This window comes from Felis catus, chromosome B3, assembly GCF_018350175.1.
Source record: "Felis catus isolate Fca126 chromosome B3, F.catus_Fca126_mat1.0, whole genome shotgun sequence".
Taxonomy (NCBI): domain Eukaryota; kingdom Metazoa; phylum Chordata; class Mammalia; order Carnivora; family Felidae; genus Felis; species Felis catus.
The window spans coordinates 119,963,594-119,986,309 of record NC_058373.1 but is presented as its reverse complement, the minus strand read 5'-3'; the positions used below and the strand labels follow the sequence as shown (position 1 = coordinate 119,986,309).

Sequence of the window (22,716 nt, the reverse complement as noted above, 5' to 3'; positions counted from 1 at the left end):
CCTTTTTCGTGTATTTACGTGTGTTTAGTTCTATGCAGTTTTGTCAGGTAGAGATTTGTGTGATCACCACTGCAAGATGCAGAACAGTCCAACTCTCGTATCCTTTGTACTACTACCCTTTTATAACCATGGCCACCTCCCTTCCTTACCCCAGAGCCCCACCTTCTGGCAACCACTGATCTGTTCTCTATCTCTAATTTTGTCATTTCAAGAACATTTTATAAATGCAATCATATAGCATGTAGCCTTCTGAGATTGGCTTTTTGAACTCAGCATAATTTCCTTGAAATCCATCCAAGTTGTTGCATGTTACCAGTAGCTTGCTCCTTTTTATTGCTCAGTAGTATTCCACAGTATGGATGTACCACAGTTTGTTAACCATCCCCCCACTGAAGGACACTGGGGTTGTTGTCAGGTTTTGGCCATTTCTAATAAAGCTGCTGTGAACTTTCATGTACAGGATTTCATGTGAACATAAATACTCATTTCTCTGGGATAAGTGCCCAAGAGGGCAATATGGTAAGCACGTGTTTAGTTTTGTAAGAAACCATCCTACTCTTTTTCCAGAGTGACTGCCATATTACCTTCCCACCAGCAATGTGTGACCAATCCATTTTCTCCAAATCTTCACCAGTATTTGCTATTACCGTTATTTTTATTGTAGTCATTCTAATAGGTGCGTGTAGTAATACCTCATTATGGTTTTGATTTGCATTTTCCTAACGGCAAATGATGTCGAACATCTTTTCATGTGCTTATTTTCCATCTATTTTCCTCAATGAAATACCTATTCATATCCTTTTTGCCCATTTTCTAATTAAGTTTTGAGAGTTCCTTATACATCCTAGATACAAATCCTGTCAGATATGTGGTTGCTTGAATTTTTTTTTAGATTTTTGTTTTTTTTTTTCAAGTAATCTCTACACCCAACATGGGTGGGTCTTGAACTTACAACCCCGAGATCAAGAGTTGCATGCTCTACTGACGGAGCGTGGTTGCTTGAATTTTTAACTTCTACCAAGGAAAATACAAGTAAAATTTACCAACTCTTCTTACATGCCCAGTCACTGACTTAATTCCTGTCCTTATGTGTTCTATCTAACAAATTAAGACATACGAGGTACAAACACACACACACACACACACACACACACACACACCCTGGGAGGATTATGAATAGAGTAAATACTTGAAAATGCATGTTGTGAAAGCAAAGCCAAGAATCACTGTTGGCATATAAGGTGCCTAAAGGCAAATACTAATATAAGTAAGTGAAGGCATGGATACAAATGACTGTAAACAGTTACAAAAAATACTACCACTTGAAAATGTCTCCACTCCACCCTAGAAAGTGGGTGGGAGTTTGTCCTTTTTTTTTTTTTTTTAATTTTTTTTTTTTAATGTTTATTTATTTTTGAGAGAGACAGAGACAGAATGCGAGTGGGTTAGGGGCAGAGAGAGGGAGACACAGAATCCGAAGCAGGCTCCAGGCTCCGAGCTGTCAGCACAGAGCCTGATGCGGGGCTCGAACTCACGAGCTGTGAGATCATGACCTGAGCCGGAGCCGGTCACTCAACCAACTGAGCTACCCAGGTGCCTTGGGGAGTTTGTCCTTTCTATAATTTCTTTTTCAACCCCTACTGTTATAGGGCTTGTCTAATCACAGTGGTAAGAATTACAGGACTTAGGGCATAGCACTTGCAGTTAAGAAGCAGTGTTAGAATTAACAGAGAACACTGCCCGTGGTGACCAGGATAAAGTAGAAGAGGAAGTGAATTATGTTGTTGAAATCTCAGGCTGTTCTATTAATGTTGCAGCTACTGTGAACCCAAAGCCCTTTCCCCCCCTCTCTTGGCTCCTTGTATGAATTCCTCTGGTGTGGCTGAGCGGTTCTTTCATTAATTTGTGCGACATTGCCATCTGCTGGTAGGAATTGATAGGTACAGCTTCTGAGAACCTGGCAGCCAAATCTTCGCCATAAGGAGAGCAGATGTTGAGAAAGTCTACATGTGGTATTACATATACTAGACAACAAAGGATACATCCAAGTAGGGAAGAGAATAACCGAATTTGTGGGTCAAATCCATTCCTAGACATGTAAAGGTCAAGTTCTGTTCTATACCATTAGCCTAATAAACTCTCGTATTTCTGACTGGTGCCTTCCCCCTTTTTCAGAAGCAGTGAAAGTTCTTCAGTTGATTATCCTTTTGCTCTGATAAAATGACAAAAAGATAGACGAGGAGAATATTTTATTTTGCTGATCCTTTTGTTCCCGAATGTGACTTTGTGAAACGGATTTTTTTTCCATGTCCTTCCCTTTTACTCATGCCAAAAACACCAACTTGGACATTGTGCTTTCAGTTTAAAGTTCATTGATAATTACACTTTGATTTGATTGAAAAAGTAAAAATTACTTAATTTTATAAAAGCCTAGTGCAAGAACAAATCAGCTTTAAAAATGGGGATGTTATCGGCTTTCCTCCATTTTGAGCCCATTTAACACAGTCTATATAATATACATAGGAACAATACAGTTTAAGCATTGTTATACCATTGTCATAAACCCCTGTCGTAAGCCATTTTTCTGTTTGTTTAATGGAAAGAGGTGTGTGGGATTTCTACAGATTTACTTGTAAGTTTGGATTGGGGATTTTTGTGTACATTTTCTCAAATAAACGTTAGCAGAAACCATTTTAGGTGTATTTTTCTGTTCAGTATCTCTTTGTCTGAATTGACAATAATTCTTCCATATTCTTCAGTTTTAAAGTATGGCAAATTATCTGTGATGAATTAGAGAAGAAAATTGCATGTAATTTACTGCAGATGGAAAAAGTTTATTTGAGCTAATAAAATTTTATTATGTTTTATATATAAATATGTAAGTTATATATAATGTGTATATAAACATAACAATAATAGGGGCACCTGGGCAGCCCAGTTGGTTGGGTGTCTGACTTCGGCTCAAGTCATGATCTCACAGCTCAGGAGTTCGAGCCCCGCATCGGGCTCTGTGCTGACAGCGCAGAGCCTGGAGCCTGCTTTGGAGTCTGTGTTTCCCTCTCTCTCTCTGCCCCTCCTCCGCTCATGCTCTGTCCCTCTCTGTCTCAAAAAAAAAAATAAACATTAAAAAAAAATTTATAAACATAACGATAATACACATCTTCAGACAGGCAAAATAGGGTTCTCTAAGTCAAGCATTTTCTGTACCTTCTCTCTTTTGGAAACTGTTACTGGAATTATTCCTACAGAGTGTCTTCTCTTTTGCCCTCTATTTTGAAAATACCCCTTCTAATTTATAACCTTTTAGGACTTGCATTTTTGCCCATCACATCTGTGCAAAACCCAACCCATGAGGTAAAGGCCATTTTCTCCTTCTTTTTACTTACATTTGAACATTTTGCATAAAGCTTCTTTCCAAGAGGTCAGCCTAAAGTGCTTTGCACATTCACTAGCTGGCATCTTAGTTTCCCTCTGCCTCTATTCCACCCAAAAACAGGTAATAAATTTGTCAGTGAATCTGTAGTCTATAAAGTAGTGATTCCCAATTTTGAGTGTAACTATTTTCATATCAAAAATGTCTTATTCTTCACTGATGATTTACTTTTGGAGAACATAAACATAAATGAATTTGAAACTTTTTAAAATTTGAGAGAGAGAGTGTGCAAGCTGGGGGTGGAGGGGCGGGAGCAAAGGGGGGAGGGGGAGAGAGAGAGAGAGAGAGAGAGAGAGAGAGAGAGAGAATTCCTAGCAGGCTCCACACTGCCAGCACAAGCCCAATTTGGGGCTCAAACCCACGAACCATGAGATCATGACCTGGGCCAAAACCAAGAGCCAGGCACTCAACCAACTGAGCTACCCAGTTGCCCCTGAATTCAAAACTGTTAAATGAACTTAATAGTCTCAACAGTATCACATACTTGTTAAATACTAGTATGTGTTGTGCAGACTATTCAGTCTGTTGTAGTGGTCTCCCACATAACATAAACCCTGTGTGTAGTTTTAAATTTCCCAGTGCCACAATAAGAAACAGGCGAAATTAGTTTTAGTATATTTAATATATCCAAAATAGCATTTCAACATGTAGTCAATAGAAAAAAGATTGATGAGTATTTTCCTTCTATCCCCCCCATATAAAGTCTTTGAAACCCAGTGTGCACTTTACAGCTATAGCACATCTCCATTCAGACTAACCACAATTCATGTGTTCAATAGCTGCATGTAGCTAGAGTCTACCAAACTGGAAAGTGAAGGTATAGAGTTTGCTTGGCACTTTGGTAGATTCTTTAATTTTTACAGTGATTCTGTGGCCCCAGGAGTCTGCCATTAACAACTAGGAACATCTGCTATATAGCATTCTATTGTTAAAATAAAACCTGGAAATGTCCATTTTTACCAAAGGCACTTTAAAATCAGTTACACGTTTACAATGTTCAGTGTTTCTGGACTTTAGAATATGCAAAGGCCAGATGTTTACTTTCATTTATATCCAGTGTAATGAACAACTGAGCATGAGTATTTCTGTATTCTCTAACAAGACATTTGTTAAGCTTAATCTATGCATTATAACTAGAACAAATTACACTATCAGGTTAACCAAGCTATAGAAAACTGTCATTCCTCATGGCGAAGATGCCAGAAAAATAAATTTCTTTTGTTTATTTTTGAGAAAGAGGGCACAAGCAAGGGAGGGGCAGAGAGAGGGAGACAGAATCCCAAGCAGGCCCCGCACTGTGGGGGCAAAGCCCAACACAGGTTCTCTCTCTCAAACCCACAAACTGTGAGATCATGACCTGAGCCAAAACCAAGAGTCAAGACACTTAACCAACTAAGCCACCCAGGGGCCCCCAGAAAAATAAATTTTTAAGCTTTGGTGAAACCTATTCGCTTTTTAAGTCATTGTTTTTTTCATTCCTTTAACCAAAAAATAAAAATAAAAACACTAAAAAAAAAAACACATTGAACACATATTTTGTTTAATGTGCTGAGCCAAGCTCTGGAGTAAACTCAAAATAAGAAGCAATACGTAATCCTCCAAGTGCCTTGTGATGAATAGAAGGTAAATGGAATGGCGTCTGTCCAGAATAATCTCCCTACTTTGTTCACCTATCACTGAATTTTGGATATTCCTCCAGGAAGCCTTCACTAACCCAGCAAGCCCCTCCTGGATTCCTTTCTGGAAGCTTGTACTTAACCACAGCATTTACACAGTTGTAATTGCTTGGTTGTTTGTTATATGGACTGTAAGCTCCATAAGAGTAGGAACCATGTTTATTTTGTTTTCTGTTGTAACTCAGCACCTGGCATAAATTGGTACTCCGTGTTTGTTGAATGAATTAACTGAAATTTTTAAAAATATCTATAATCTGGCATCCTGGAATGAAGCCATCAAAATAAAACATGACAGGAGTTATCAGGCCTGTGTTTAGGTTAAAAAAAATATTCTATACATAGGAGATAATAATGACCTGATACTCATTTATCAAATAAATTTTAACCCTAGAATATCAAGCACTTTCCTAGGTGTTGATATACAGCTGTAAACAGGAGTACAAAATCCAGACTCTTGTGGAGCTAAGGTTCTAATGAATGGAGATAGACAATAAAGTAAACCTAACAAGCATCAGTATTTTACAAAGAAGTGATGTGATCTACTGGGAGAGCTGTGTTACTCTGGATTGCTTTGGATGTGAAAAAGAGGCTTAAAGTACAAGTATGACATAAGCAGACCATCATTATGAAGACTAGCATACGAAAAAGAAGTATTGGATCCAGATCAAGGGAGACAGAAGTCTCTTTGTACTCTCTTACTCAGACCCAATGTGGAATGTTATGCAGAGTGTAGGACATCATACACAGTGTAGGCGCCTGGATGGCTCAGTTGGTTAAGCGTCCCAGCTCTTGACTTTGGTTCAGGTCATGATCTCACTTTTGTAGATTTGAGCTCCGCACTGGGTTCTGCACTGACAGTGCCGAGCTGGCTTGGGATTTTCTCTCTCTCTCTCTGTCTCTGCCCCTCCGCCACTCATATGCTCAACTACGCTCTCTCTCTTAAACACATACATACATACATACATACATAAATGAAAGGGACATTGATGAACCGTAGAGAGGTCAGAGGAATGTGAACTCATCCTTCACAACTCCTCTATCCCATTTTACCAATTTTCTTCATCCTCTCCTTGCTATCACTACCCACCTCATTAAAAATCAGGAAGTGAATCTCTTCCACTCAAATTTACCTCATCAACCACATTTCAATTGATCACAAAGTTCTAAATGTTCCTCAAATGGACTTCTCAAATCTGGAGCCCTCTCCACTCACACTGATAAATACTTCAGTGCCTTTTCTTTTCTTAGACTATTAAATTGCCTCCTATCTAGTCTCCCTGCCTTCCAGTCTTTGTCCTCCACATTGTCATTGGAGTTATTTGTAAGATACATCTTTGGTCTTATGTAAGGTGACCGTATTACAGTTTATTGTCCAAACTGGGCACTTGAGCAAAATAAAGCTCTATTTGTTATGCTGGGGGTGGGGGGGTGGGGGGAGGGGAGGAGGCATAAATTGGGACTTCCCCAGCAAATTAGGACATAGGGTCACTAATCATATACTCCCCTGCTTAAAAAAATCTCACATAATTTTTCATTGCCCACAGGAAAGCCCAACTCAGTTGAGGCCCGGTCTTCTCTTGCTTCTACCCCACACACACCCTGGCCTCCAGCCACAACACCCAAAACATTGTGCTCTCTGAAAGATGTGGATCCAGAGTGCTGGGTTTGACTCTGGGCTCCCCTTACTAGCTGTGTAACAATGAGCAGGTTACTTAACCTCCGTATCTCAGTTCTTTATTTAGAATAAGAATAATATAAGGATTAAGTGGGATGACATAAGAAAACCTTTAGCGTAGTGTCAGGAACATAACACAATAAAAAGTTCACTTATCTCTGTGAGGTAGGTCATATTCCTACAAGCTTTACAGATTTTAAAAAACTTTGGTAACGTAAAGTTGCCCAAGGTCAATAACTGTTGGGACCTATTTTTTTTTTTTTTTTTTTTTTTTTTTTTTACTGTATTACAATTCTCCTAGTGACTTAAGGGTAAGGAGCATCTTATTGTAGATTTCCCACCCTTAAATACATTGACACCTCATTGCTCGAAGAATGATGCATGAGATCAGACGGTCAGAGATTTGGAAAGACAGACGCAAGGAGAATGTTAAATCTGGAAAAAGTGTCAGGAGAGTTGATTTAAAATATTTTTGGAGTAGTACAGAACAGGGAGAACCTAGTGGGGGTTCTGGGAGAAATAACTAGGCCCACCTACTGAGATGACAGGCAGTAAATATTTTCGCTTACTATAGTATCTTTAATATCTCCCTAAACAAAGAGCACTGTCCAACGTGGAATCACTTGCCCTTGAGATAGGCCTGGCGCCAAGAGGTGACTGGACGACCTCCGGACCTCGAAGCTGTCTGGGGACCTGGCCAGGGATCGGGGAAGTGGTCTACAGACCCGTCGGTGATCCCCTGCCGTGTCTGGAGCCCTTCGGTCCCACGGCGTCCCCACCAGCGCCCGCCAAGGCCGGCCCGCCCGGGAGGGAGGGAGGGAAGCCGAGGCCGCCGGGCTAAGCAAGTGGGCCAGCGCAGGCGGAGGAAAGCCCGCCGGGCCGGAAGCACCAGGAACTGTTTCCGGGTCAGGGGGGAAGGAGCCACCATGGAGCCTCGCGGGGTTGCGGGGCTGACGGAGCCGCGCGCCGGCGTCTGAAGCGAGAGAGGCTCAGCGTGGTCAGCGCCGCCGGGGACACGCAGGCCGGTTCCGCGGCCGCCGCCATGTCGGTGCTGGGCGAGTACGAGCGACACTGCGATTCCATCAACTCGGACTTCGGGAGCGAGTCCGGGGGTGGCGGGGACTCGGGCCCGGGGCCCAGTGCTGGTCCGGGGCCGCGAGCCGGCGGCGGCGCGGCGGAGCAGGAGGAGCTGCACTACATCCCCATCCGCGTCCTGGGCCGCGGCGCCTTCGGGGAGGCCACGCTGTACCGCCGCACCGAGGTAGCGGCCCCTGGCTCCGGCCGTCCCAGCCCCTCCTTCGCCGCCCCGCTTCCCAGCCCCGACCGGTTCCCGGCTTTGCCTGCGGCTTGCGCCTTGTGCTCGCTTAGGTTTGCGCAGCCGCAGGCGGGGTGTGTGTCTCGGGGTCTTCTCCAGTCCCCGGCTCACCGGCACCGGGAATCCGTCAGATCGCTGTTTATGCTAACTGGGCGTTTCTGTCGAACCGGGGGAAGGGAGCAAGTCATTGAACTTTCTCTGAGCCTTAGCTTACCCATCTGTAAATTGGGGTTAATGATAACTACCTTCAAAAATAATCTTTATTTTTTTACGCTTACTTTGAGAATCGAACGAAGGTACTTTTTGCAAACTGTAAATTAAAAATGGCATACGAATGTGAAGTGTTGTCAAAACTTCCTTCCTCATGCAGTATAGCTCTCCAGGGTCGGGGTGGAGAGGAGGGGCGTAGCTTCAGAATTCCCACAGTCAGTGGCAACTCGGCTGTCTTTGCCGTTATCTTTAAGTTCAGGTATGAACATTTAATTGGAGATTTTTCTAGAACGTCACTGAGAGGGTCATCGCTGTCTTCATCAATGTTTATCCCGCAGTGTTCATGCATGGGAAATACCTTTTTGGTATATTCTAAGCCTCTCGGGTGGCGAGAGGCAAAGAGACCTTTGAGAACCTAATGTGAACATAACCCACCCCCCCTCCCCTATTGCATATATACACATCTTTTGAAGAGATTCCTAGATCACTGACCACCAAGTTCAAAATGTATAGTGATATTAAAAACCCTGTAGTGGTGACTCTGCTTCCAAAAACTAACCATCAATTGTATTTGATCACTAAAGTCTTAAACTTGAAGACTATAGGTGATGATGATGATGATGATGATGATGATGAATCCATCAGTACGCCATCTGCAGTTCTGGGGTGTGTTCCAAGCTAGCATAGTTTTAAGGCTAAAAGATGGAGGAGAGGGGTGGTTGCAAGAGAAAATTTTCAAGTGTTCTTTTTTATCCTAATGCCGCATTAATGTATGATGTTAGGGTTACTGTTAGTATTCTGCTTTTCTTATTTGTACTCAAAATATGAGAAAGAGGAGATGAGCATTACTATTTCTGTTAAACTAAGTTAAAGAAACTAAGACGGTATATTTAAAGGACTTGACACTTAGAAGTAAATCTTGGGCTAGAACAGAGTTTCACATCTCCTTATCCATGCCTTTCCATCATATTGAACTTGATTACTGAGGTTGGTTTATTTAAATTTGATTACACTTCTCAAAAAATGGCACAACATTAGCCATTTGGCCAAATGTTTATTAGGTCTGAATGTACAAAGGTTTGATTAGAAGCAGCCGTTTCCCCCAAGAAGCTTATATTTCGATGGGAAGCTTATATTTCAAGTTAGCCCTGTTAGTAAACAAATAGCATTTAAGTTGTATGTGTATATAAATGAAAAAGGACGGACAAATATCATTTTAGTGTCTGAGTTCTAAAGGGAACGGTCGCACTGAATACATGCACAGTAGAAGGTTTATCAGGATATCTCCCCCCCCCCCCAAAAGTTTAAAAGGCTTAGCCGAATCATTCTAAAGGATAGGGAGAGTGATGTAGGTGTGGATGCTTCTGGGCTAAGAAGCAGTATCCGGAAAGAATTTGGGTGTTATAAAAGGAAGTGGGTATTGGGAGCTGAAGGTGAAGTTGTCGCAGATAGAGGGAAACATGTGATACATAAAAGTTATAGGAGATACAGAGTTGCAAAATAGGGCAGGTGAGGAGAGTGAACTCTGAACCCTTAGGCATGACTTATTCCTATCCAGAAAACATAAACAGAAATCACTAGAGAAATCTAAATTTATAAAATTAGAGATAAGCGTAATGTTTCCATTTTATAAGAAACTCTGGTCAGCTATAGATAACCAGTCTCTCCAGTTCTCCATTTCTCCAGTATTCTAGCCCTACTACAATGCTTACGACTAGCAGTTTGTCATGATGCCCTTCAGTAGGATCTTTGAGACCTATATCTCCTATTTTTTATCTGGAACTGACATCATGCAAATTTAAATGTGGCCACAATGTAATAGCATCTTAGTGCTTTGCTTTCCCTAGTCCTGCAGTAAATTGTAAAGCTTAATTTTATGAAGAATCTTAAGATTCTGTTCCTGTTTTGTCTAAAGGAAAAAATAAAAGGAGTCCGTCTGTGCCCATCTAGGAAGTTTTCTTTCTAGGCTTAGAGATCCAGGTGTGGATTCATTCTCTGCCAGCCAAGAGGAAAGCACGATACCTCTATTACTGTGTTGTAGGATGACTCGTTGGTTGTGTGGAAGGAGGTTGATTTAACCCGACTGTCAGAGAAGGAACGTCGTGATGCCTTGAATGAGATTGTTATTCTGGCGCTGCTGCAGCATGACAACATTATTGCCTACTACAATCATTTCATGGACAATACGACTCTGCTGATTGAGCTGGAATATTGTAATGGTAAGGTAGACTTCAGTGGGACCTCCTCTGGCAAGACATTATTGTGCTTGTGCCTACCTTGAGGGGGAGAGGAGAATAAGGTATATGCATTGGTGAAAAACTTCACATGGAGGGCTGCCTGGGTGATTCGGTCAGTTGAGCATCTGACTCTTGATCTCAGCTCAGGTCTTGATCTCGGGGTTGTGAGTTTAAGCCTCACATTGGGCTCTGGCACTGGGCGTGAGGCCTACTTTGAAAAAAAACAAAAACAAAAAAACAACTTTAAATGGATTTCTAGAGTTTAAGAGAAATAAGTTCAGACCCTGGAGAATTTTGAAGTGATTTACAAAATAAGGGAAGGCATACTGCATACTGCATGCTCAAATTCTCTATTATGCTTATAGTTCCATTTTCAAATTATTAATTCAGTTGAATTTTACATTCACTCTTCAAGGTTTTTTCTAATGAGTTAACATTAGTTAGGCATTAATGTTAGACATCTAATTAGGCACTAGAAACATAGTGTAGCTTGGCACTCCTTGGTATATTTAATGAAATCTTATAAGGGACATTTATTAATACTGACTCAGCCAAAACTGTCCTTTTGAAGAGTGATTCAAAGATCATAGGTGAATGAAAATGACAGATAGTAAAGGATGGCTTTAATATATCTGGTCTTTGATTACTTTGGACCATTTTGCTTAGAAGATAGCAGTATGTATAGCTCATTTGCTAAGAAAATAGACTCTAAACCCATTTCCCAAGCTCCACTGCTTCTTAACTCTGTAACTTTGCACAAGAAACTTCTCTGTGCCTCAGCTTCCTCACCTTGATATGAGTTTATTAATAAACAGTACCTGTCTCCTAGGATGTTGTATTAAACAAATATGTAAAGCCCCTAGCATAGTACTTGGTGTGCAGCAAATCTTTAATACATGCTGTCCTAGCTCTTATCCTTATTACATAGAAGAACCCTCAAAGCCCTTTCTTAAGCTACCCTAAAGAAGCTTTAGCTATGCTAAAGAAGTCCCAGCATATTCTTCACTTAAATCTCAAAGAGAAAGCTCCTAGAATTCTAACTTTTTGTCTTGACTCTTGTGCACCACGGTTGTTCCTGGTTCTGATCAACCCTAAATGTAGAAGATTGTATTAGATATTTCTAAAGTAGCAGAAGCCACAAGTAGTAACTTCCTTTGTGGTTAGGAGGGACTAGAACGGTGGTAGATTTGTTGAAGTGACAAGTTACTAAATTGCAGGGGAAAAGAAGTTGTGAAACAGAGCCCGGGCTAAGGCCTAAGTTATAGTTGCAGGTAGGAAGTAAAATGAACCCTGATCATTTGCAGTCTGTTACTTGATAAAGGAAAGGGAGAAGCCAATTCAGACTTATTCCACAGGAAGGAGTTAGCAAAGGGAGTAAGGACTGGAAACAATCTAAGGTGTACTGTAAATTATGGGAAACCTTTTCAGTACGCAATAGAAAAGGAAGTTGTCGATGAGATACACCTGTATGTACAAAACATTGCATCACAGGTACCCAGTGTTCTAGTAGTCACACTTCAGAGAGTTGTTACAAAAATATTGCAGATTCCTTTAAAAGGAGTTTTAAAAAAGAAAGTCTTCTGATATGAAGACATTTAAGGTATTTTGCTAATTGGGATAATATAGGAATGGCCTTTATTCTTTTCTAAAAATGTCATACTTCCCGTTTTTGTATTGAGCCTCATTTTTTAGGGGAACCTTTTAAAATTACTTTAGATACAGTACTTGAGGGATGGAAGAGTTTTGTAAAGAGCCAAGAGAGAAGAAGGGGTTTCCTTTGGAAAGGAAGTAGAATCCTTCATTTCTTTGGGTCACCTGTTAAAACCCTGGTAGATATAGAAGTCAAGCTTTGATCTTTATTAAGCAATTCAAACCTGCCTCTCCTTTAATTGCAGGAGGGAACCTGTATGACAAAATCCTTCGCCAGAAGGACAAGTTGTTTGAGGAAGAGGTAATTCATATTTCTGTGGAAGGAAGCTAGAATTGTAATGCTGTGATTCTTGTATTCTAGTTCTGTATTTCCTCTTCCAACAATGAAGAGCGTTTTTTTCCTTTTGTTCAGACTCCCTCCAGGCCCTGGTTGATATTCATGAGAAAGGAAACCTCTAACAAGGAAGCTGTCTATAGCTGCTTCCTAAACGGTTTACCTCCACATCATGATTCTCTATGGGCTTTCTTTCCTGGTTCTATTACCTGCATACTGGTATGCCCAGTTTTCTATACCTTTGCATTCTTCTTGGATTTCTTTCCACAACTCTGCTTCACCATATTATATTTTATAATGACATTGGAACTGTCTTATGATGACCTGTTTTTTATATTTACCCCTACCACTTTTCTTTGTCTACTCAACCTCCAAGCAAGAGATGTAAGGTCATGTTGAATCGTAACCTCTGGTTGTAGCTTCCTTTGTTTTGTTTTAGTGTGTGTCTTTATGGAATTTTTCTTATTTCCAGTCCAAATATAATTCATTTTTTTTCTGCAGATGGTGGTGTGGTACCTATTTCAGATTGTTTCAGCAGTGAGCTGTATCCATAAAGCTGGAATCCTTCATAGGTATGAGTAAAAGAATACGGGATGAAGTCCTCCCCACCAGTCTAACCCCCACCTTGGATGTGCCTCCCGTCAGCACTATTATTTTCTTGATTAAGCTGTCAAGGCTTTTCCGTTAATATAATTAGGAAGGAAAGAGTGAGTAATGAGGCGTGTTACCTTCACTTCCTGCAGTTAAACTATGTTTATGATCTAGGAAGAATCTCTTCAATAGCTAAGTACTACTCAGTCACTTCTTTAACAGATACTTTAGAGTTCAATTCATTAATTCATCAGTAAAGTCTAGAAGCCACTGAGAGGAGTGGTGTTAGATTGGTTGGAATTCCCAGTAAATGTTCCCGGTGAGCAATAATAATTGGCAAGTGTTTTTAATTTTATAATTGAGTCTTAATTTAAATAAAAAGCTGTTGGGGTGCCTGGGTAGCTCATCATAATCTCACAGTTCGTGAGTTTGAGCCCCGCATTGGGCTCACTGCTATCAGTGCAGAGCCCACTTTGGATCCTCTGTCGCCCTCTCTCTCTGCCCCTCCTCACCCCCAAAAATATTTTGTTTGTTTGTTTTGTATAATTACACAGTTTTACCAGATTTGAGGAGGGAAAACATCTTTCTATTCATTTCTAGCTATAAGAAAGAACTGTTAGAAGAACATTTCCACATTATACCCTTCTGAAGTAAGTCATTGATCATTGCTAGAGATGAATGTTGATTCCCCAGTACTGTATTTCTCTTTTTGTTGGTTTGTTCATTCAGTTAATATGTGTTTCTCAATAGTTATTGAATGGCTACACTTGCATTTTCTTTTTAAAAGTCACAAAGAGTATTGTTGTGGGGTGCCTGGGTGGCTTAGTCAATTAAGCGCTGACTTTTTTTTTAAGTTTTTTTTTTTAAGTTTATTTATTTTGAGAGAGAGTACATGCACAAGTGGGGAAGGGGCAGAGATAGAAGGAGAGAGAGAATCCCAAGCAGGCTCTACACTGTCAGCACAGAGCCCCCCAGTGTGGGGCTTGAACCTGAGCCAAGAGTCAGACATTTAACCAACTGGACCATCTAGGCGCCATGCACTGACTCTTGATTTTGGCTTGGGTCATAATCTCACAATTTGTGAGATCATGCCCCGTGTCGGGCTCTGCCCTGGAGGCACAGAACCCGCTTAGGATTCTTTCCCTCTCTCTCTGCCCCTCCCCTGTTTGCACATGTGTGTGTTCTCTCTTTCTCTGTCTCAAAATAAATAAATAAACTTAAAAAAAAAAAAAAGAACATTTTTCTGTTTTTTGCCCTTTTTAAGGAAGCCAGAGTGTGAACCAGGCAGTTTATTTGTGTTGCATAGGATCAATTCATCTTTAGAAAAATAGCCAGTGATTTTATTTAGGTGATCTCTACAGCCGAATCATGTTGCTGCTGAGATGTGCAGCCTCTTCCCTTGCCTTAACAGATTTGAAACTTTAACACCAACCAGTTCAAGGCATAAATGGTAGTTGAAGAGGCAGTGCACTTTATAGGAATTACAGGATTACCTGGGGCACTATATTTTCCATCCAGCCCTCCATTTTCCTAATGTCCTCCATGGTGTGGGAGACATGCCTGTGCTATGAAGCCCCGGAGAATGAAGTTAATTCTCTGCCTCTAGTCCCTCAAATTCCCTTTTCAATGTTAAAGTATGTGTGAAAGTGGTGACCACTGTTTTGGATCCTGTAACAGTTTGAGCAGGGGTAACCACACATTTTGTTCTGTACTAATTCTGGGCAGAGTTGGGGATGAAGCAAAATATATGGTAATATATGGTATCTTTTTTTTCCAGAGATATAAAGACATTAAATATTTTTCTGACCAAGGCAAACCTGATAAAACTTGGAGATTATGGCCTAGCAAAGAAACTTAATTCTGAGTATTCCATGGCTGAGACGGTAAGTATGTGTTGCCCTTGTCATACTTTTTCTTTTCTTTTCCTTTCCAGTACCATGAGATAGTGTACACTCTAAATCTCACACAATTTTCTCAGTATTCTTGCAAGTTCTCCTTATTTATAAAGCAAGTCTTCAGGAGTGTTTTTTCCTGGGCTTGCTAACAGGCATTTACATGCTGAGATGTTCTTTCAAGAGTCATTGTCCACATCACAGCTCTGACCTCATCGCCCTTTCTAACACTGACCAGGAGACTTTTCTAAAAACAGGAAAATGCTCTATCATTTTTTCCAGCCTAGGATCTTTAGTGGATTTCAGCTTATCTCTTATTTAATGTTTGAGCTTAGGATGTTAGACATCTCTTTTTGTGTTTCCTCTGAATTTTTCTGGTGCAGAAGCCTGATATTACAAATAAAGGCTGATGCCCAGAGAACAGTCTGATCTTAATATCATACATAGTCTGAACTGCAGGGCTCCCTTCTTCCCTGATCCTTACTTAGAAAGACCATTGGTAGGGCGCCTGGGGGGTTCAGTCAGTTAAGCATCCGACTTCCGCTCAGACGGCTCAGAGCTGAGCTCAGTGCTGACAGCTCAGAGCCTGGAGCCTGCTTCAGATTTTGTATCTCCCTCTCTCTCTGCCCTACCCCCGCTCACATTCTGTCTCAAAAATAAACATTAAAAAATTTTTTTTAAAGAAAGACCATTGGTAGAGAGTAGACATACGTTGATTTTTAAGGACAGTGATTTCATTTTTTTAGGAATTATAAAACCCAGTTATTACTCTTCTGGTTTCATACTGCCCTGTCCTTGAACTTGAAAATGTAAGTTAATTAAATGAATTTTGTCCTGTTGATGTTTTTTTTGATAATGTCAAGATATGCCTATAAGCAATTTAGAGCCATCCAAGGACGCTGATAGCCAAGGTTGGGAGTCTCTGCTTCAGAGGAATCAATCATGTCCTTATATGAGTTTTTTCTCATCAACAGTATTCTGGTAAAACCCAAACTTGACTTTTTTTTTTAAACAAGTTTAAAGAAGGAATGATAGGAAAATTTATAAATGCCATATAAGTCATCTAAAAATTACTAGTTTTGCTGATTAAACATGGCTATCACCCTCTGGAAAACAGTGTGGAGCTTCCTCAAAAAATTCAAAATAGATCTACCCTATGACTCAGCAATAGCACTACTAGGAATTTACCCAAGGGATACAGGATTGCTGATGCATAGGGGCACTTGTACCCCATGTTTATAGCAGCACTTTCAACAATAGCCAAACTATGGAAAGAGCCTAAATGTCCATCAACTGATGAATGGATAAAGAAATTGTGGTTTATATACACAATGGAATACTACTTGGCAATGAGAAAGAATGAAATATGGCCTTTTGTAGCAACGTGGATGGAACAGGAAAGTGTTATGCTAAGTGAAATAAGTCATACAGAAAGACAGATTCCATATGTTTTCACTCTTATGTGGATCCTGAGGAACTTAACAGAAGACCATGGGGGAGGGAAAGGGGGGGGAAAAAAGTTAGGGAGGGAGGGAGGCAAACCATAAGAGACTCTTAAAAACTGAGAATAAACTGAGGGTTGATGGGGGGTGGGAGGGAGGGGAAAGTGGGTGATGGGCATTGAGGTGGGCACCTGTTGGGATGAGCACTGGGTGTTGTATGGAAACCAACTTGACAATAAATTTCATATTAAAAAAAATAAACATGGCTATCAGTTTTATTAGAACTTCTGGGGTACATTGGCACAACCGCCATTCAGGATATTTTTATTTCCAAACCCATTCTTTTTTAGAGAGAGAACAGGATAGAGGGACAGAGGCAGAGAGAGAGAATATCTTAAGCAGGCTCTATGCTCAACACAGCCTGAGGCAGGGCTCAATCCCACTACCCTGGGATCATGACCCAAGCCAAAATCAAGAGTCAGACGCTCAACCGACTGAGTCACCCAGATACCCTCCAAACCCATTCTTCAAGGCAGAAGATCTTTTTTAAATTTGAAAGAAATTCACTAGCTGTGTTGGTATTGCAGATGTCAAATTGAGTCATTTACAGAGTTTCACTACTATGCATTTTAGTTAGAACTTTGACCCCTTTATTCAGTTATCTTCTCCCGACTGCCAGTTCTTTTTATTTTTTTTCCATTGGTGAGCTTTTACTGTGTCTTTATCTGTATGAAGTCTTCAGTGGGCCTAAAGCCTCTGTGATCGAGGAATCACCATTGTACCTCCCAAATACCAGTGTCTTTGCCCTTTATCATTGGTCCAAGAAATGTGACGTGAAAGAAAGTTTCTCTCCATAGTGGCATCATCTCATAAAAAACATTTTGGGATATACTAGTGAATGTTTCATAGGTGTTATCACTAGTTTGTGGGAAATTTACTTTAGTTGTTGAAATATTAATATAGTTCTCTCAAAAATGAAGTTACTCTTTGTTTTCTTTGTTGTTCAGCTTGTGGGAACGCCATATTACATGTCTCCAGAGCTCTGCCAAGGAGTAAAATACAATTTCAAGTCTGATATCTGGGCAGTAGGCTGTGTCATTTTTGAACTGCTTACACTAAAGAGAACATTTGATGCCACGGTAAGTTGTATTATCCCCACCTTGTCCTTCCAAATGGTATAACTCGGTTGAGAGACTCAAATTCATTTATCCCTCAGTTTCTGATTTCTTCGACAGAAATCAGCTGTAGACAAAAAAAAAAAAAAAGTATGCAAGGGTTTAGTAGTGTATTATTAAATTGCTATGTGTCAGATTTATATTCAGTCCCCACTGAAATAATCCTACTCAAGTGCTTTAAGCATTGTACTTGAATTTATTGACTTGTAATTTTGAAATTGGCTCTAGGATCCACTATGTGACACTGTAGTCTGGATAAACCATTTCATTTCTTATGCTTCAGCTACTTTTTTTTTTTTGTTAAAGCTAAGGCAAATTATATAATACTCATGAAAGTGTTTTGATATTTTTTATAAAAAGTTACACACTACATCCCTAGCAAGGCTGTTGTCCCTCTTTCCTGACAACAAATTCCTTTAAGTCTTTTTTTCTTTTCTTCCTAACTAAAGCCCAATGTAAAGTAGTGCTTCTCCAACTTTCATACACATAGGAAATCACCTGGGCACCTTGTTAAAATGCAGACTCTTTTTTTAGTAGGTCTGGGTAGGTCCCAATAGTATGCATTTCTTTTTTTCTTTTTTAATTTTTTTTTTTTTAGTGTTTTATTTAATTTTGAGAGAGAGAGCGTGAGCGAGTGGGGGAGGGGCAGAGAGAGAGGGAGATACAGAATCCGAAGTGGGCTCCAGGCTCTTCAGTTGTCAGCACAGAGTCCAACATAGGGCTTGAACCCACAAACCATGGGATCATGACCTGAGGCAGAGTCCGATGCTCAACTGACTGAGCCACCCAGGTGCCTCCCCCCCTCCCCCAATATTCTGCATTTCTAACAAACTCCCGCACAATGCTGATGCTGCTATCTGTGGACCAATCTGAGTAGCAAAAATGGATTCAGATCTTCTGCAAGCCACGTGTGAGAACTTAAGCAAATCGTTTCATCTTTTTGATCCTCTGTTTCATTATCTATAACAAGGAAAAATATATATCCTTCTCATAGAGATGCTACGATAATGTATATGAAAAATGCAAATATAAGATAATGCAGATTCATTGGCCTTTCACGAGACCTATTTATTTTTCTAAATCCTGAAGTTTATTCTGGTCTGTCATTTAATTCTCCTAAGTAATATAGTGGAAGGAAAATGAGTTTTGGAGTCAGATGGACTTTGGTTAGAGTTATGTCTCCATTTTTTACTGTCTGTGGAGTCTTGGGCAAGATACTTTACATCTCTGAATTGGTAATCATAATAACCTCCTTAAGGGAGGTTTGCAAGGGTTAAAAAGAATAATATATGTAACATGCCTACCTAGTACAGAGTGGTCTCTTGATTAAGGTGTTGATGGTATTATTATATTATCATTATCATCTTACTATTTACCTCGTCTGTTGAGGCAGAGTATCCCTTGCATAACCATTATTAGGATATATGAATTAGGAAGCAGATTACTTGGTAAAGGAGGTGCTTAAAGCTAAGAAGCATGGCTAATCTGTTTTCCTTTTTCTTGTGATTCAGCTGAAGGGTCAGATTATAATATACTCTGAGTATTATGCCACTGGCCACACAGTCATAGCTCCATGTTGGCCATTTGGCTTCATTCTTCTTGATTGCAACAGTGTATCCCTAACCGTTTCTTGCTGATGCACGTTAATAGTTTATAAAAGAAATCATATTTCCATTTCTTTAAATAATAGTCACAGATATCTCAGAGCCCCTGTTGGTGGATTATAATCTTTATATAACCAAGAATAATCATTTTCCCATAGAATCCACTCAATTTGTGTGTGAAGATTGTACAAGGAATCCGGGCCATGGAAGTTGATTCTAGCCAGTACTCTTTGGAACTGATTCAAATGGTCCATGCATGCCTTGACCAGGTAAGTGTGACTTACATGCTGATTTCAGTTTGGTGTTTTCCCTTCCCACCTTAGTGTTTGGAGTATGGCATAGATGAACCTGTGTAAAGCCACATCCACTTCCCCAGGGTAGGATGTATTTGTGGCTGTACCTAGAAGAATAGGCATTGGCAATTCATGATAGTTATGTCCTTCGGGCAGCAGATTCTTAATTCTTACTTTGTAATTAATTTGTGGAATGATTTTACCATCTACATTGTGCTCCATTTTTTATGATCAAGATTAATTTTTGTAAATCAGTTTTACAAAATTATAGTCAGAGATAATTTAGAGTTCCTAATGTGCAGAATAAATATAGTTCTGCCATTTCACAGTTGCCTTGCAGTGTCGTCTAGGTTGCTATTATTCAAAATATGGTTCATGGACCATAGGTGTTGGAATCACTAGGGGATGGGGATGTTTTACAAGTAAAAAAAATGAAGATTCCTGAGACCCAACGCACACCAAGTGGATCCAAATCTCTGTAGGTAAATCCCAGAAATCTTTATTTATAACAAGCACTCTGGGAGATTGGTTTTTTTTTTTAATGTTTATGAATTTTTGAGAGAGAGAGAGAGAGCAAAAGTGGGGGAGGGGCAGAGAGAGAGGGAGACAGGGAATCTGAAATAGAGTCCAGGTGAGCTGTCAGCACAGCCCGATGCAGAGCTCGAACTCAGGAACCATGCGATCATGACCTGAGCCAACGTCAGATGCTTAACTGACTGAGCCACCCAGGGGCCCCACTCTGGGAGATTCTTAAGTGCTATATATATTGTAATTTGAGAGTCACTACCCTAACTGAACAAGTAAGGAAGGTGCATTCTCATTCATGTACAAGTGTTGATGATAATGAGATGATATGCGTGAAACATGGAATATGACATAAGAAATTATGTTTTTTGGGGGCGCCTGGGTGGCTCAGTCAGTTGAGCGTCCAACTTCAGCTCAGGTCATGATCTTGCGGTTCGTGGGTTTGAGCCCTGCATCAGTCTCTGTGCTGATGGCTCAGAGCCTGGAGCCTGCTTCCGATTCCATCTCTCTCTCTCTCTCTCTCTCTCTCTCTCTCTCTCTCTCTCTCTCTCTCTCTCTGTCTCTGTCTCTCAAAAATAAATAGACATTAAAAAAATTAAAAAAAAAAGGAATTATGTTTTTTGAAACATAAGGATAATATACAAAAGGATAATACACTGTAGTCTTTGAGTAATTTTAGCATACAGCCTTCTAAGAGGAAGTAAAATGCCTCTTTAGATCCCATTTTTCCCTTTTCCTTTAAATTAAAACTAACGCAGTTTGTACTTTTTAGGATCCTGAGCGGAGACCCACAGCAGATGAACTTCTGGATCGTCCCCTTCTCAGGAAACGCAGGAGGTAAAGTACAGAGAAGTCACTCTGTTGTCTTTCTATATAGATGGTTGATTGTTGAAGGCCTGATCAAAGGACCACAAGAGAGGGCAGTGTTTCCTGACTTGGCCACTCTGGTGCTGTTTTCTACTAACATCGCTTCTTTTGTTGCTTGAGAGGAGCTCCTGACTTTCACCTCCTTAGCTTGTGCTATTTTGTTCTGAATTTATATGATGAGACCCTAGAACCTTGCACTCCCCCCATCTGTGAGTTGTAATCTAGAGTTGAGGCATTAGAGTGGAGTAATTAAGAGAGGAGAGCTCTGGATTCAGACATCCTTAGATTTGAATCTGAGTTCTGTTATCTTTGTCAAGTTATTTAACACCTCTCTTCTTTCATTTCCTCCTCTATAAAGCCAGGTAGGGTATGGATTAAAGGAAGTAATGTATCTAAAGTGCTCAGCCTGGGGCTTGGCACAAGATGCTCAGTAATGATCAGACAGTAGTGTGGATTTAGAGTGGGCCTTTGTTTTTCAGTACATGTGTTCAGATGGTAGATTTCAGTTAGAGGAGTATTCTTCAGATACCTTTGCTCATGTCCTGAAATCAGACTTGATTCATTGTTGACAGGTTACTTCCTGAGATTTATTCTGTGGCATTGGTCTCTAGAGGTAGGAAGGAGATCTTTTATCCCTCACGTCTTATAAGAGGCTTCAAACACTAACTTAAAAAAAGACATGTTCTTTATTATTCTTCCTTCCTTCCTTCCTTCCTTCTTATCTCTACACCCAACAAGGGGCTTGAACTCACGACCCCTAGATTAAGAGTCACATGCTCCTCTGAGCCAGCCAGGCACCCCATTATTATTCTTAAATGTTCTAGTCTATATTTCATCCTGTTACACTATTTTTGTCTTACTGTCCTTCCTCCTCCCCTACCAGTTCTGTTTCTATATCTTCCCAATATTCAGACCTTTGCCGTGCTCTTTTTAAGCCTTGCTCTTAGATACACTAAGCATATACTTAATTCCATAATCTTTGCTATTTGGTCAGTACCTTTATTTTGTGGTATCGTTTAATTAATCTTTTCTGGTTCTTCTCCACTTGAACTCTAGCCAGTGTTTCAGTGCCTAGAATCATGTGTAATACTCCAGTTACAGCACTCCGACCTTCCACTTATGTCCCATACATTGTCCAGCAATATCACCCTTTGCGGCCAGTTAGGCATATTTAAATTTTTTATCTGGCTTACTTCCCAACAATATAATCACTATTTTAATTTCTTTTCAGATATTTCCACTGATAATTTTTAATTGCAATTTTTATAGAGATAATTGTAGATGTGTACATAGTACTTCATTAGAACTTTGTACTTTGATGAAAAAATATAAGAGCTTTCCAGATAAAGCAGAGACAGCGAACTGTGGAAAATATTCAGGAAATACTAAGTTCTACCTGAGTAGGTTAGTGGTTCTAGACCTGGGACTCTCAATAGCAACCTCTCCAGAGCTTTCCAAATATACTGATGCCTAAACACCACCCCAGGAATTCATCTATAAGTGTTTTAGGCAAAATGAGAACCCTGGACCAGAATATGGGGAGGAAGTAGCAGGAAGAAAGGCTGAAAAGGTAGGTCAAGAATCTTGAATGCTAGACAAAGGGATCTGTGCTTAATTTAAGCAGTAGTGTAGAAGTAATGGATGTTGATGAGAGGGTAGTTCATGTGATGAGGGGCATGCCTAAGGAAGACTTACTTAGCAAACTAGTCTCGGTGTTGAATCAGTATAGGACTGAATAAAGTCAGTTGGTGCTGTGTTAAGTCTTACCTGTTAGGAGGTGCTACTACATTCCAGGAA

The 22,716-nt window shown here is 40.2% G+C and overlaps 1 protein-coding gene across 1 annotated transcript in view; it reads left to right on the top strand.

Moving 5' to 3' along the window:
* Positions 1-7,678: 7,678 nt before the first annotated feature.
* Positions 7,679-22,716, top strand: part of NEK9 (NIMA related kinase 9) — a 39,166-nt gene continuing 24,128 nt past the window's right edge. The window contains exons 1-8 of the mRNA XM_023255872.2: positions 7,679-8,045; positions 10,351-10,528; positions 12,442-12,497; positions 13,032-13,102; positions 14,899-15,004; positions 17,463-17,594; positions 19,393-19,503; positions 20,825-20,889. Of these exons, the coding sequence (XP_023111640.1) occupies positions 7,827-8,045; positions 10,351-10,528; positions 12,442-12,497; positions 13,032-13,102; positions 14,899-15,004; positions 17,463-17,594; positions 19,393-19,503; positions 20,825-20,889 (938 nt within the window). The 5' untranslated portion in view covers positions 7,679-7,826. The remainder of the gene's footprint in view (positions 8,046-10,350; positions 10,529-12,441; positions 12,498-13,031; positions 13,103-14,898; positions 15,005-17,462; positions 17,595-19,392; positions 19,504-20,824; positions 20,890-22,716) is intronic.